The sequence below is a fragment of the Pteropus vampyrus genome, unplaced genomic scaffold (assembly GCF_000151845.1).
Source record: "Pteropus vampyrus isolate Shadow unplaced genomic scaffold, Pvam_2.0 Scaffold95, whole genome shotgun sequence".
Lineage (NCBI taxonomy): Eukaryota > Metazoa > Chordata > Mammalia > Chiroptera > Pteropodidae > Pteropus > Pteropus vampyrus.
Window position 1 is genome coordinate 1,721,854 of NW_011888876.1, and position 15,223 is coordinate 1,737,076.

At 54.4% G+C, this 15,223-nt stretch overlaps 2 protein-coding genes across 2 annotated transcripts in view; both read left to right on the top strand.

Moving 5' to 3' along the window:
• FAM102A (family with sequence similarity 102 member A) overlaps nt 1–7,757 on the top strand; it is a 41,197-nt gene extending 33,440 nt beyond the window's left edge. Inside the window, exons 5-11 of the mRNA XM_011364230.1 lie at nt 182–228; nt 327–484; nt 2,505–2,609; nt 2,692–2,887; nt 3,323–3,444; nt 3,536–3,605; nt 5,005–7,757. Coding sequence (XP_011362532.1) covers nt 182–228; nt 327–484; nt 2,505–2,609; nt 2,692–2,887; nt 3,323–3,444; nt 3,536–3,605; nt 5,005–5,050 — 744 coding nt within the window. The 3' untranslated portion in view covers nt 5,051–7,757. The remainder of the gene's footprint in view (nt 1–181; nt 229–326; nt 485–2,504; nt 2,610–2,691; nt 2,888–3,322; nt 3,445–3,535; nt 3,606–5,004) is intronic.
• Nucleotides 7,758–11,016: 3,259 nt separating this feature from the next.
• Nucleotides 11,017–13,902, top strand: DPM2 (dolichyl-phosphate mannosyltransferase subunit 2, regulatory). The gene is made up of 4 exons (XM_011364232.2): nt 11,017–11,190; nt 11,409–11,498; nt 12,274–12,376; nt 13,180–13,902. The coding sequence occupies exons 1-4, from the start codon at nt 11,032–11,034 to the stop codon at nt 13,236–13,238; spliced, it is 411 nt and encodes a 136-aa protein (XP_011362534.2). The 5' UTR covers nt 11,017–11,031; the 3' UTR covers nt 13,239–13,902.
• The last annotated feature ends 1,321 nt before the right edge of the window (nt 13,903–15,223 follow it).

Below are 15,223 nucleotides of genomic sequence, written 5' to 3' on the forward strand. Positions count from 1 at the left end.
TGTCTTCTGCGTGAAGAAACGGGAGCTCAGTGATGTTCGGTGGCTTTACCAGGGTCAGCAGCGGGCAGGATGGGATCAGAGTCCAAGCCTTGTCTGTAGCCCGAGCAAAGAGGCCGAAGCAAGTTGGGCGCCTGAGCTGAGTGAGTGGACACAGGGTGGCTGACTTCTCCCTGTCTTGCAGGTCACCATTGGGATGTTCCTGCTCTCTGGGGACCCCTGCTTCAAGACGTGAGTGTGGGTGCAAGCTTCCTGAGGGGTGGTGCTCCCTTGTTTTCTTCTGACTCTGAGGGTGGGACACCCCAGTCACGTCCCTCTGTCTTTCCAAGGCCGCCATCCACTGCCAAGTCCATCTCGATCCCAGGCCAGGATTCCTCCCTGCAGCTGACGTGTAAGGGTGGTGGGACCAGCAGCAGTGGCAGCAGCAGCACCAGCTCCCTGACAGGGTCCCGGCCCCCTAAGGCCCGGCCCACCATCCTCGGCTCAGGTACCATTCCCCGCTGCCTACCCTGCCATGCCCCTCCCCTCTGCCGAAGGCTTTTGCCTCCGAGATGTCCCCAGGTCCCAAGGGAGATGCTTGCTGAGAAGAGAGGTGGGAGGGGGGTGATCGCACCGTCCATGCTTCTATTAAGCAGATGTTGTCCGAGCCCCTCCTGTATGCCAGGCACTGTGCAGTGCTCTGGACCGAGTGACATGACGACCCTGGCCTTATGGCCCTCCCAACCTAGCAGGAGAGACAGGCATCAATCAGGCAGTAAACAGGTCAAATGCATGTCTACCTATAGAGTAACAGGGCTGTGAGAGGTACAGAGGCATCTATCTGGGGCCAGGGAAGTGCCGCTGAAGAGGTGACATTTGAGCCGAATCTGCGGTGCAGGGTGCAGTGTTCCCAGCAGAGGCACATGCTGTGAGCTCTTGCTTTCCCACTGGCTCCATGACTTTGGCCATTTTGCTTCTTTGGGCCTCAGCATCCTCCTATAAAATGGGGTCAGCAGTAGTGACCACGTCCTGGGTTGCTTTGGGTATGAACTGAGCAGACGTGGGCCTTGCCTGCACAGAGCATGTGGGCTGTATGCATTTCTATTAAATCATCATTACTAATGTTATAATCAAATTGGGGGACCCTGAATCCCCAGAGGAGATGGCCTGGCAATTAGGAGGAGGTGCCAGGAGAGGAGGCTCCAGCCTGCCCCCCAGTCCTATATCTAGTGCTGTGTGGGGTGGAGCAGAGCCCCCGAATATGAGCCTTGGCCCCCACACCCCTCCTGGGGGTGAGCTCAGAGCTTGGAGGCAGGCTGCCTCCAGCTGATTAGCGAGCAAAGCGGCACATGGTGGCAGTTAGGGCACAGGGCCAGGTGGCTCAGCAGATGTTGGCTGGGTGAGTCTGCCCCTGGGGGCTGGGCGCGGTGAGGGACCCTCTGACCCGAAGTACTGGTTTTCCTCCACTGCATTTTTCCCAGAGACCCGGCCAGGTGAGGCCCAGACTGGAAAGCTGGGGTTCTCGCCTGCCTCAGCCTAGGCGCTGTGCTTGGGAATGGGGACTTCCCAGCCCCATTGTAGCATCAGGGTGGGGGTCTCCAAAGGGAGTTCTGGGGACCAGGCCACCCCATTGCTGATGATGCTTTCATAGAAGGTAGAGGTGCCGCTCCCTGGCAGCATGGGGTTTGAGCCCCCACATGCCTCTGCTCCTTTCCCTCATGTGCAAAGAACTTGCTGGGGACTTGAAAAGCCACTTGGCTTTGGGTGGGGTTACGGTCAGGCCTGGGGTCCAGCTGGTGGCCTGACCGTGCTCATCTCTGAAGAAGGGATGGGTGAGTCATTGCTTCTTGTGTTGACCACAGGAGGACTGGTGGGTCGGTACTCATGGAACCTGGGTATATCCACCTGGTCCCCTTGTACCTCCTTTTGGGAGTGCTGGGCAATATGTTTCAAAGTCGGGCTTATGGGGGACTTGGGACAGGGTTGTCAGCCGCTTCCCCTCACCCTTACTCACTTCACTCCAGCTACACTGACCCAAGCTCATTGAAACCTCAGGACATTTGCTTAGGCCGTTCTCTCTGCCTGGACGGCCCTTTCTCTGATGCCTGACCTGGCTGGCTCCCTCCCACACCTCCTAAAGGTCTCCGCCTCAGAGAAGCCTTCCCTGACCTCAGATGGGGTCAGACCCCCGCCTGCGCCGCTCCTCGCTCTGCACCCCTCACCACAGCTTGGTCCATCGTGGGTCCTTCTTTGTTCCATGCTCCTCCTCCCTAGCGGCCTGTGACGCCCTGTCTCCTGTTCACAACACCCAGTAGAGCACCCCTGGTGGAGGAGGTCCCTGACAGATATTTGTGGAGTGAACAAACCTGGGTTCAGATGGTGAACCGTGGTTTGGAGCAGGTCGCCATTTCTCTGAACCTCAGTCTTTCAGTCTGTTACATGGAGATACACAGTGTCCCCCAGCCCCCACCAGACTCCGTGAGAGGACGGGCACCCCTGGTCACCCCTGCTTCCTCCCCACCTTCCAGGGGTGCCAGAGGAGACGGACCAGAACCTGTCCAGCCCCGAGGAGGTCTTCCACTCGGGCCACTCCCGCAACTCCAGCTATGCCAGCCAGCAGTCCAAGATCTCCGGTGAGTGCCTGCCCGGCCCCGCGCCCTTGGCCTTCCACATTCCCTGGCTCCCCCATGACGAACCGCCCCACCTGCCCACCAGGCTACAGCACGGAGCACTCACGCTCCTCCAGCCTCTCGGACTTGACCCACCGTCGCAACACGTCCACCAGCAGCAGTGCCTCTGGTGGCCTCAGCATGACTGTGGAGGGCCCCGAGGGCGGCGAGCGTGAGCACCGGCCCCCCGAAAAGCCCCCGCGGCCACCCCGGCCCCCACATCTGTCCGACCGCTCATTTCGGTGAGTCTCACTGCTCAGTGCCTTAGAAGACAGACCCCTCCCTGTAGCTCCTCGAACTTTTGCTTCTTTACCTGTAACACGGGACGGCACGGTCCCTCCGTCAGGGTTGGATGGTGACTGTTTGACCAGCTGATATTCGTGAGGGGTGTAGCCCTGGCCTAAGTGGCGTGCACGTGCCCGGTCAGCAGTTGCTGTGTGTGATTGAGTGTACCTGAGGTCCCCTGCTTAGGCGCTATGCAGCCTCTCAGAGTCTCTGTGTCCTCATCTATAAGACCAGGTAACGTGGCACCTGCATTGCAGGGCTGACATGGGGGTTAAGTGAATGGAACCTGAACAAGCTTTCACGTGCCCTTAGAGCATCCTGAGCACTGTAAGTGCTTGCTTTTGTCATTGTCGTGCCTCTTACTGCCCTGACTGTTGTTAACCCTGCTCCAGGCGGAAGAAGGATTCCATGGAGAGCCACCCAACTTGGGTGGATGACACGCGGATCGACGCCGATGACATCGTGGAGAAGATCATGCAGAGCCAGGATTTTACCGATGGCAGCAACACTGAGGGTGAGCTGCCCCCGCCGGGTGGGCTGGGGGGTGATGTCACCTGGCCGGCCCCGCCCTTCTCAGCCTCCATCCCCCCCCCGTGTCCCCACAGACAGCAACCTCCGGCTGTTCGTGAGCCGCGACGGCTCCACCACGCTGAGTGGCATCCAACTGGCCAACAGGTAGGGGTGAAGGTTCATGGGTGGGTTGCTAGGGTAGCCATGGGGGGCACAGGGCTGAGAGCAAGGTCTCTGCAGCCCACTGACCTGGCTTTGAATGCCAGCTCTTGTCACCATGGTGTGATCTGGGGCCAGTCACTTCTCTCAAATGAGCCTCACTTTCCCCATCTCTCAAACGATGTGGACCACATCATCGCACCTGGAAGCCCAGGACAGCGCTCCAGTGTTGACTTTGAGGGATCCAAGGGTAACCTCGGAAAGTGCCTGGGACAGAGCTCAGCTCACAGCAAGGGCTTCCTGCATCTGTTTAGGATGCTACTTTCCTTTCCCTGCCACCTAGATCTGGGAACTCCTTAAAAATGATGATGGCGACTCATTTACTGGACAGTTCCTTATTGCACCTGGCAGTGAGCGAGGTTCTGGGGATACAGCAGTGAGCAATACAGTCTTCTGCCATCATGATGTTCACAGACTACGGGGTGATAGGATCAAACTTTGGCTTGAACTCTATGGAGTGCCAGTGCTCTCTCAATCCTTTATTCACAGAATGTTTACACTGAGTGAGTGAGTGAGTGAGTGAGTGAGTGAGTGAGTGAGTGAGTGGAGGAGCCTCCCACATGCAGGAGTGTGTAGCCCTGGTTGTGCTGAAGGCTTTTCCTCATGTTCCTGTGGGCAAAGTGGGAAAGTACCTGTTTAACATCTAGCGCCAGTGGCTGGAGGGGACTTGGCTGGGCCTCCCAGGAGCCCCAGACCGGCCTCCGGTGCTGCTCTGCTGGCCCCTGCTGGCTAAGGCTCGAAATTGCAGCTGCCATCTCCCCACCTCCTTCTGGGCAGCTCCCTAGGATGAGGTGGGCAAAAAGAAAATGGGGACCTCTTTGAAGTTTGCAAATACCCAAATACCTGTCTCTAACCTTCTTCTGAAACTGGGAGGGAAGACCAGCGTATTTGGCAGCAAGATCATAGCAGAGCAGCTTGCTGAGCCCCAGGTGTTCATAACCTCATGGGCGGGCCTGGCCTCAGTGGGGAGAAGAGCTCCCTGATCTTCTGCTGCCCTCTTGGCAGGCCTCATAATTCCTCTGAGCCTCAGTTTCTTCATCTGCTAAGTGGGCAGGGTTCAGTCCCTCCCTGCCAGGATTGCTATGAGAATGGGCACAGCACACCCCAGTGTGTAAGCTCCTACTGCCCAGGAAGGTCTCGGGCACAGCCTGTGCCAGTTCTGCAACCCCACAGACTCCGATGCTTACCATCTGTGTCACCCTAGGCAAGTGACTCAACTTCTCCGAGCCTTAGTTACCCCCCTCTGCAAAACGGGGCCAGTAAACAGTGCTTGCTTGTGAATACTTCCAAGGGCCTGTCCCAAAGGGGTTTCGAGAAGGACTAGCTGACCTGTCTCTCCTCACAGGGTCTCCTCTGGGGTCTACGAGCCAGTCGTCATTGAAAGCCACTGAGGAGCGAGTGTCCAGGCTGGAGAAGGGCCCTGCCTTCATGGGTGTCCAGACCTGCGTCGTTCCACAAGGGGACTTCCCCTTCGGATCACCATCCATACCACATCTCATCTGTGCCTCCTCCATGCGCTCCAGCCCCACTCCTGCCTCAAAGCATCATTCCATTGTCTTCCCATCCATGCCAGGAACCTCCTGGCCCCATAGGGCCTGGGCACCACTGTGAATATTCTCCCCTGAACCACTAGAGGGCAGGACATGCGGGCCCATGAAGTAGGTGGGCAAGACAAAGATGGCCAGGATGCCCGTCCGGAGACCCGCCTGGCCCCTCGATGAAGACATGCAGCAGCTCCTACACACATGGGGCTGCTTATGGCCGAGGGGCCTCTTTCCCTATGTCCCTGCTCACACAAGGAGCAGCGGCTCGACCATGTCTTGGCAGGGCTTTATTCTATTGCCCCCTTGCCTTTGGGAGGCCAGTTCACCCCCAGAATCCTGCCACCGTGGCCCTCTGACTGCTTAGTGCTTCAGCTGTCCCTTCCCTGTGCCCTGGAGGACCCGCTGGCGGCCTCCTCCAGGGAGCTAAGACCTCAGACCCCACCCACACTCCAGATTGAGACCCCCTCGCCCCACGAATGTTCTCCTGCTGCCCTGGCAGCCTGCACTTTGCACATGCTTGTCTCCAGCACAGCCCCACTGGCCCGCGCCCGCCCTTCCTCAGATCCCTTCCCAAGAATTTCTGGGCGCTGCCTGCAGTGCAGTCAGCGGCCCAGCTCTAGCAGCCCGGCTGGAACGTGGCACTGCCTCTCCTCCCTCTAGTTAGCTCCAGCTCAGGCCTGAGACCCACGCTGAGAAAGGTCTGAGCTTCCGTGCTGGTTCTCCTCTGCCCAGGGCTGGGTCCTGAGCAGCTGGTTTCCTGTAGGAAGCCTAGAAGGTGCCTCCCAAGCCCATGGAGGTCAGGGACCTGGCTGGGCTGGGCAAGCACTGCCCCCTTTCTCTCCCGTCAGGGTCAGCTGGTCCAGGCTGGGGCCAAAGCTGGAGGGGCAGGTGGGCTGTGACTGGACTGGCCGGAGCTGGCTTCCTGGCCGGAAGAGCCTCAGCCCTCCTCTGCAAGCGTCCCCCTCTCTGGGCAAGGGAGAGGTGGGGCCCTTTAAGGGAGGTTTTCCAGCAGGGAGCAGTCTGGCCCTGCCCCTGCCCCTTGCTCTGAGCACTTTCCTCCCCATGCTCATTACTTGCTTGAAGGTGGGTTCTGGCTGCCGGCCAGTCCCTGGACAGACTCCCATGTCGCTCTTAATTTCACTCATTTTTTGTATAAACCCAGCAGGCTGGTGTGTACTTAGCTCTATACCTTTTTTTCTTTCCTTTTTTCTTTTTTTCTTTTTTTTTTTTGTTGGGGGAGTTTCACAGTTTGATACTTTCTCCTCCCCCAGGTGAGGGGAGGTGGTTCTGTTCTCTGCTCTACCCGCTGGCTGGGTCCCAGCGGGGTTGGGGATCTGGACAGAGGGCCAGGATTCGGGTTCTCTGTCTGGTAGGGGTGGGGGTGGGGTGGCGGTGGGGGGTGTCCTCCCCAGGCTGGGAGGGGTCCTTGCCCATCTGCCCAGCTGACAAGAGTTGGAGCCTTGGTCTTGGAACTTCCTGGCATTGGGACCAGAGCATTTCTAGGATTTTGTTACTGTTTTTAATCACCTAACTTTTAGAAAATGAATGTTAGAAGGTGCCTGCCCAGGCAGGATGGAGCATTTGCTCTGGCTGGAGAGGCTCTGCTCAGCTCTGTGGGTCCCTTCCTTCCCCATAGATACCCGGCACTTTAAAAGGGGACTGGCTACAGTCTCAGAGGAAGTGACCCCCCAAAAGATGGGGGAGTGCCGCCCTTCCCTCTGTCTTCATGACCTCAGCACAGTGGGGAGGTGCATTCAAGGTGTATTCGGGGTCTGATTCAAAGTTCTGGGGCTTTAGGCATAAAGCAGCTGGCTTTGGTGCTGTTGTAGAGACTCCCCCAAACCAGGAACCCCAGCCCCACTCTAGACGAGTTCTATACTTGACAGTCACCCCAGAAGGAAACAGAGCCTGTCACATCCTCCCATGCCAGGCCCTGGGCCAGGGTAATTGGACTAACTGAGAATTTGGCCACAACCAAATCAATACTGATTGGAACTGGAGGCCTGGGGCCCCGGCCTCATCCCCATGTGGGGCCCCTTTCTTCAGCCCTCTGGTCCCTCAAGCTCAGTGAATTCCCCACAGCTAGGCGCCCACGGCTCCTGGACTTAAAAATTCTATATATTAGAGAGAAACTATATTAGAGATATTTTTGGAAAGGAATTGGTCTATGCAATGCCAGTTTGGAATCTTCTTGGAAGACAGTTTAACGTTTTTACTGGGAGATTTAAAAGAAATAAAGATCTACAATATTTTTAGGTTATTTTTTTGGTCACCTCACAAACTGACTACAGGGCATGATCTGCCAGGATGGAGAATGTCCACGTTTTCCTCTCCTGAGGGAGGTGAGCAGGGAGATGGGGGGAGGGGAGGTCTTTTTTTTTTTTTTAATTCCCCTCTTTTCTAACAGAATATTGTCACCACCCCACCCTGATTCAGTGGGCTGCGTTTGTATCTCTGTCCCAGCTTCTATGGTAGAAAATAACATTGTAAAGGGAAATCAGCCTAGTATCTGTCTTGGTTTGGGGGGAAAAATTAAATGTTTCAGTTTTTGTTATGGCATGTCGGTCCTTGTTTGTTTTACTGACTTGACTTTGGGGTCAAAGACAGCATCAGATGAAAGCCAGATGTGTAAGGTGACACTCTGGGGGGTGGGGAAGATGTGGGTGGCCAGTGTTCTCCAAGTCCTGGTTGCAGTCAGAATTATTACCACCTTTATTACACCAGAGGCCTGGGGAGGAAGCAAGCCCAGAAGGGTCTCAGACCTAGTAAGTAGCAGCTCTGACCTCAGAGCCCACGTTCTGTTCTCTGGACCTCCCCAATAGTCAGGTGGCCTGTAACAAGCGTGCCTGAAGACAAAACCCAGTCTATGCCTCGGTTTTCTCAGCTGCAAATGGGGTTGTGGATCAAATGAGAAAGGGAGTGTACAGCCTGATGGTGCGGAGCTTGTTCCCAACCTCTCTACAAAGGCCCCAGACATGCATTGTCTCCAGGCCTGGGCCCTTGATCCCAGCCCGTCTCAAGTTACAGAGGAAGCCTGCAGCAAGCTCTGGGAAAGGCAAGTCACCCTGGCCCTTTAATGAGCTCAGAAGTGGCAGGAAACCTCAGCGGCTTTGAACAGGCCAGAAAGGACCAGACTACCCAGGCCTAGTCCCTGCCACAGCACTGCATTATCCTCACCCCTTCTCAGGGCCCATCCCAGGCTGGGCCCCTGTAAACCCTGGAGGCTGACTCTCGGTCCCTTTCTCTGTTCGGTGCACACTGGGGGAGGGACAAATTGGCTCCCCGCTGAGCCCAAAGTCTGTCCTGAGACAAGGAAGGAATTGGGCTGTAGGCCAAAAGGGGTCCTCAGTTGGAACACAGTAATGCTAAGTGAAAGTCAGCATACAAAGGGAAGGGAGTAAAAAGTTTGCTCCTGTCAGCGTAGGAAGGGTGGCCCCTAACTAGGCTCAGACTAGACAACCTCTGGAGACATGCTGCCAGCAGGAGCAAACCATGCGGGTTCACACCACCTCCCCCCAAATGGAGACAGGGCAGGAAGCCTCCACGCAATCCCCGGTGTCCCTAGATGCGGTATTCAGTAGCATTCCAGGATTTAAAGTCACCTAATCTTAAGGCTAGTTGATTCAAAGCTGTTTTGCACCAAGCCCCATTCTGGGCACTGGAGATACAGCAGAACCTACAGACCCTGTTGCCGCGGTCCAGCCACCACAGGATCCAGGGGGCCCCGAAGGTGGTCAAGGCGTCAGCGCGGGAGACAGTCGACTACACAACTCAGAGGCAGTGTGACACTGTTCCATTTTATTGTGATTTGAGTACAACTTTTATACTTTTCATTTTGGCATTTGATTATACTTTGTTGTTAAGGTAGCAGGGAGTTAAATTTCTGTGGTTAGGCGAAGCAGAAAATCTTATAGAGTATATTATTAATATTCATGATTAACTAGTACATTTTTCTCTCAATCATTAGAACAGAACTACCTGATGGAACAATCTAAACTTTTAATTCTTATATCTATTACGTAAGATACAGTTTGATTTAAGTAAAGGTGATAGATAGATGTATTCATAACAGCAAGCATTGGCCTGTGGGCAGACATTGTTCTTCTTTCTGCCTGAAGAAATCTTTTAAATGCTTTTTGATTTATGCTATATCTAAAGTTCAAGCTGAACCTTTCTCATAGCTGTTCAAAAGTTTCCTTGGTGCAGTAATGAGGAAAATATTTATAAAAATCAGTTTTACAAAGCTGCTTTCATAAGCTAAGTTTCTGTTCCTTTGTTTTTTAAGCACCGAGGTCCTGACCTAGCCAGCCTTTCTATGAAACTTAAACTACTATAAGGCACATGAATTCCATCTTTATTTACTATATGTATACTATCTTTATTATAAGCTCCTGTATAAAGCAAAGGAAGATCAGGTAATCTTTTCATACTATTAGCCCCCCGAGGTGGATACCAGAGTTTTCTATTTATCCACTAGGCCACAAAAGGAGGCCCTTCCATAGTAGGCACAGGCTTATGAGTAAATTTCTTATCCTTTACTAATTTTTCTACTAATTGGGTGGGAACAGGAATATAAACTGGTTCTAGTAATTCAGCTTGTTATAATTTATTCATAACCTCTTTAAGAGGCACGTCAAAAGGAATTTCTCTTAATAATTGTTCAAATAAAGGGTTTACGCATTCTGGACACGTCAGGGTGACTAGAGCTGATTCCATACGCGGGGAATTTACTATGTTTTCCTCAGAGCCAATTTTGAGGAAATCCATTTGTACAGCGTTTACACTTACTAGAATTTGTGCTACCCAAATTCCCCCTATTAATAGGATCGTTCCTAAGAAACCAATTATCCCTAAACACATGCCACGTCCTCGTTCTTGACGATGCATTCCTTGAAGCCTCTGTCCCCATCTCCGGACCTTGTCACGCAGTAGGGTAGAAAGAGGACGTGGCACCCTGTCCTCAGGAGCTCAGAGTCAGGTGGGCAGGATCAAGTAAATCAACTAAAACATGGTGTCAGGCGTCATAATGGAGATACACTTGGGGCTGCGGAGCATAGAGGAAGGAACCCCTGTCCAGGGAAGGTGACTTCCCTGGGACCTGCGGCATCCCGTGAGATCTGATGATTGAGAAGCAATCATCCGGCGAGCTGAGGTAAGACAGTGTTCCAGTCTCCAGAGTTGGAGGACACATCAAAGGTGATGAGGCCAACCTCCCCTTGCTCTCGGAAGAAAAGGCTTCCAAGCCTGGAGAGGGTCCGGCACACGCGCCCAGTCCAAAGACCTGTCTGATCTGCTGCCTGGGGCACCCACGGCCCGAGAGGCAGAGAGTGCGGGGAGGTAGGGTCACGCTGGCCTCACCCCTCCAGTGAAGAGTGGATAGGAAAGTCAGGCGATGGTAAGGGGGCGCACCCCTTAACAGCCAATCGAAATCCTCCCCATCTCTGAGAGCTCTGGCCAGCCCTTCCTCCCATCTCCCTCTGGGCGGTGAGCATTCTCTGCACCCCATTTCCCCTCAACACACAAATTAAGGCCTCGGGACCAAGAAGTAGAGCTCTCGGTTCTGGTGTCGGCTTCACCACAGACTCGAATTGTAATCTCCCGCAAGTCCTTGCCCATCTGTGAGCCTCATTTTCCCCATCTGAAAAATGAGACTTCCGACCCTCCCCGACCCAATCCCGCTCTGGCTTGGGGACTCTCCGATATTTAGACATAGGCTTTTCTTCAGGGACGAGTTCGACAGGACTGAGGCCAAGAGTACTCTCCCATACCCTAGGGCGATTAGGGAACGACATGTTTCACAATGCCCTTGAGAAACTACATTTCCCGACATGCAAACGGGAAGGCGGTGCTTTCCTGTCTTGGGCAACGTAGTCCTGGGACGGCCTAAGGACTACGACTCCCGGCGTGCCCCGCAGCCGAAGGCCAGAAGGGCCCGGATTCGGAACCGGATGTTGCTTGGTTCTCCTGTGCAGAGTGTGGGGGAAATGGTGAGTTTGGGGCCGAGTGCTGGGTTTGGGGGTCCCGGGTCTTTTCAGGAGCCGGGGCTTGGGCACTCGGAACCGGGATTGCCCTCCCGACGGCACACTATACAGTTGAAAGCGCCGGGGTCCGGCACTCTGTCAGCGTAATCAGGCTGCGACGCCTCCTCTTAAACAGGGCATCTAAATAGAGGCATTTTGTCAGTTGAGCCCTCCTTTTTCTCCAGGCCACGGGGACGGACCAGGTGGTGGGACTTGGCCTCGTCGCCGTTAGCCTGATCATCTTCACCTACTACACCACCTGGGTGATTCTCTTGGTACGTGTTCCTCCCCCGCCCTCATCTCCAATTCCTTGATCTTGCAGCCGACCCCAACATCATTAAATCAGCTACTATGTGACAAGCACTGTGCTAGGTGCTTTACCTGAATATCTCATGAAATCTCCAGAACAGCACTATGAAGAAGATGCCAGTGATGTCCCCATTTTATAGACGAAGAAGCTGAGGCTCAGGGAGAAGGGTCGGGCCCAAGGTTGCATTCTTAACTGCTACACTGTTAAGCCCTGTTCCTGATTTGCTCAGCTTTTGATGGGAAATCTATTCCTTCCTGTTATCCTGCTGCCTTCTGGGCATGATGGGTGCCAGTGGATTTTGGGAGGGCCTTTAGGATTTGGGGGTGGGGGAGTTGTTGGTTATTGCTTAAGAAGTGCAGTGTGTTTGGAAGGCAGTTTTGCAGAACTGAGTATCATTTGGAGGAAAATGTTAGTAAACAAGACGTTGGAGCCCACGATGAGAATCACTTGAGGATTCCCATGTATCTTCTGCCCCTGCTAAGCCGTGTGGGCCTTAGGGCAAGTCCTTTGTCTGCTGTTCACTGCCAGGTCTCCAGCACCAACTTAAAGCAGATACCAGTCAAGTGCCCAGTAAACAACTATTAAATAAACGAAGGAAAGAAACAACTCAAGACACCCAAAATGCCCTTATCTTAAAGCAGATGCTTTGAGTGGGGTCAGCCCCTGAGATGGAGGAGGTAGGATGTTGGGGGGCTGGGCAAGGTGGGGATTGCTCACTAGAGTTGTGCCCTCTATGCTAGCCATTCATCGACAGCCAGCATGTCATCCACAAGTATTTCCTGCCCCGAGCTTATGCTGTTGCCATCCCACTAGCCGCCGGCCTCCTGCTGCTCCTGTTTGTAGGTAAGTCATCAATCTCCCAACCCTGGGCAGTGTGTCTAGGGAACCCCAGAGCCCTCTCCCACCGCCGAACGTGTGGCCACACTTTGGCACTTGCTGTACATCTGCTTAAGGCTCCTTCCCCCCAACTCACTTCTGGGGTTTTCCTGTTCATCCTTCAGGGTTGCAAGTCAGTGATGCCCCGGGCTCCTTGGACCCTAATGGGATGGATGTCTCCCTTTTTCCTGCTTCCTTCACCACCACCATTGCTTTGCTCATACCTTTATCACCTCTCACCCCCTTGTCACCCTGGCTCATGATTCCTGCACCTCTCTGTCTCCCAAAGTTTAGTTTGTGGGCTTCTTAGGACTATGTCTTCATCATCACTGTGTCTTCAGCTCCTGCACAGGCAGTGGTATTAAGTTGGTATTCAAGAAAGTGGTTTGGATGAATCAACAATCAGATGACTGAATGATGGGGTGGGTGGGTGGATGCTGAATGTTGAGTAGGCAGCTGGGTGGGTGGGTAGGTGGACGGGTGGTTGATTGGGTGAGTAGATGGATAGTTGGGTGGATCTTGTACACCGTAGAATCTAAAACATCAAACACAGCAAATTGCCTGTGATAGGCACTCAGTGATGTTTGTTGAATGAATGTGGGTGGATGTATAGCTTGATGGCTGACTAGGGAGATGATCAGATATCCTGAAGGGTGGTTGGGGAGGTGCTAGGCCCCACCTGTGGGTCACTCTGCCATGCTGTGCCCTGCCCTGGCCTTAAGCAACCCAAGCCTGGATCTTACCTGGAATTTATGGCTTGTATATTCCAGGAGTGTTCATCACCTGTGTGATGCTGAAGAACCAGAAGGTGGCCAAAAAGGCTCAGTGAAGGCCCAGCGGGGTGGAGGCTGCCTGCCCCTTCTCTGTTTCCCTCCAGGGCATACCAAGAGGGGGCGCCCACAGGACCTGCCCAGGCCCTGTGGCCTCCTCTAGCCTGGCCGCCCTGCAGATACCCCTGGGGAATGGAGCTGTTCAGAGCTCACCCCTGACTGACTAGAGCCCCCACTCCCTTGCTCACCCTTCCAGAAGCCAGGAGGGAGGAGTACCTGGAAGTTTCCCGCTTTCCACCTTCTGGCTCGGGGCCTGAAAGATGCTGGTCCTCCCTACCTCGCCTTCAGACTCCGTCACTTTTTCCTCTTAGTTCTACCCTCTTGCCTCAGTTTCCCTCCTGTCACAAGCCAATATTGGACTTGGCAAGTTCTGAGACATCACCTGATCTCTCTCCACATGTCTTCCTCCTACTGGATCATCACTGTGCTAGACACAGGATAAAGCTCTCCCAGGTCTGACGGAGCCCCAGACCCCACAGGACTTCTGGACTTGGAAAGCCTAGGGAGAAGACTGACAGGCTCAAAGACCACCAGCAAGCCTCAGGGCACATTAGAGTGTCCACACCAGACCCCGGACCTGCTCCTCATGGAGGCCCAGCCCCTCAGCCCTAGCACCAGCCCGTTGGGGAGAGCTGAACAATAAACATTGATGGTGTGTTTGTCTCTGTGCCGTCCTGAACCAGGGAAGCTGGGCTGCTTGGGGTCTGGGGAGGAGCTGGGAGCTGGCTTCTGCATTGGTTGCAGGTCAGGAGGCCCTGATTTGTGCAAGGAGGCACCTTAGGTTCCTACTGGATCATCCTTGTGCTGGACACGGGATAAAGCAGGGACTGGGACAGATGTTCCAGCCTGGTGCGGCTCACGGCTGGGGAGTTGGTGGAAGCATGGTAATCTGCCAGACCCCACATCAGCCACCACACTTCTCCCGTGCCTGCCAGCCAGCATGCACTCGTATTTTAGGGACCTGCAGGCCAGTCCCCTAAAAGCCGAAGCCTGTCCTCTGTCTTGTGTACCATCAGCCCAACTTAGTGTGAGTCTGAGCAGTGGGGGCTGCTACTGAGCCAGAGCAGGGCTGGTTTTGGTGTCAGGTTGACTGATCTGGCACAGGCCCCAGCACTAGCCCCCTAGCAATACCTCCGTGTGCCTCTGGGCAGCTGACTCTCCCATTCACAGTGACTAAGGTAAGCCTCCAACCCATCACACCTTGGGTGTTCGCTCTTCCTCTAGTTAGCGGAGGCGTCGCCCTCAGAGAACAGAAGGCAGCTGCAGGCACACCTGACCTGCCCTCACCTGTCCTCCAGTCCAGGCAGAGCTGCCCACCTGGGCTTTCGGCCCTGTCTCTTATGATCCCCCTCTCATGGGAAGAGCCTCTGTCTCTCAACAAGGTCCTAGCGTTTCATGAACACGTTCCAGGCTCCCACTTAAAGGACCCTCCGTCGACCCAATAATTCTCTCCAGGTCTCTTCCCCACTCCTCTTCACAGCCAAACTCCCCAAACGGTGCCCACACCCGCTGCCTGCATTTCCTCACTGCCGCTGTGCTCAGCGTTGCTCCAGGAGGGCTGCACCCAAGACTGACTACCAGTGACATCTGGTCTTTAAATCCAAAGCACGTTTCCTTGACCCCTCCACCATATACGGCCTGTGGCATCCCCCCGATGCACCCTCAGAAGCTCTCTTGGTGTTTGTGATGACCCATTCAGCCATTTTATATCTCATGCTCCTCTGTTCTGCCTGAGAGAGTGGGTTCCTCAGGGCTTCGTCACAGGCCTTCTCGACCCACACCCTTCTGGGTGACCTGGTCCTTACGTAGGCCTCACCTCCAGCCTGGCTCTCTCCTGAGCCCTAGAGTATTGCACATGCACCAGCTCCCCACCTAATGTTCCTATCCGATGTCATAATGGCACCTCAAATTCATCTTGTGATCTGAATTCTCATCTCCTCCTCCCCCCTCCCCCCAAATCTGCTCCCTCTCATTACTGGCATCA

Bases quoted from the DNA above. Each gene is read 5' to 3' on its own strand.
- DPM2 (XM_011364232.2), top strand. From the start codon at position 11,032: ATGCAAACGGGAAGGCGGTGCTTTCCTGTCTTGGGCAACGTAGTCCTG. The intron at 11,191-11,408 runs GTGAGTTTGGGG...CTTTTTCTCCAG, and splicing joins TGCAGAGTGTGGGGGAAATG to GCCACGGGGACGGACCAGGT. The intron at 11,499-12,273 runs GTACGTGTTCCT...CCTCTATGCTAG, and splicing joins CCACCTGGGTGATTCTCTTG to CCATTCATCGACAGCCAGCA.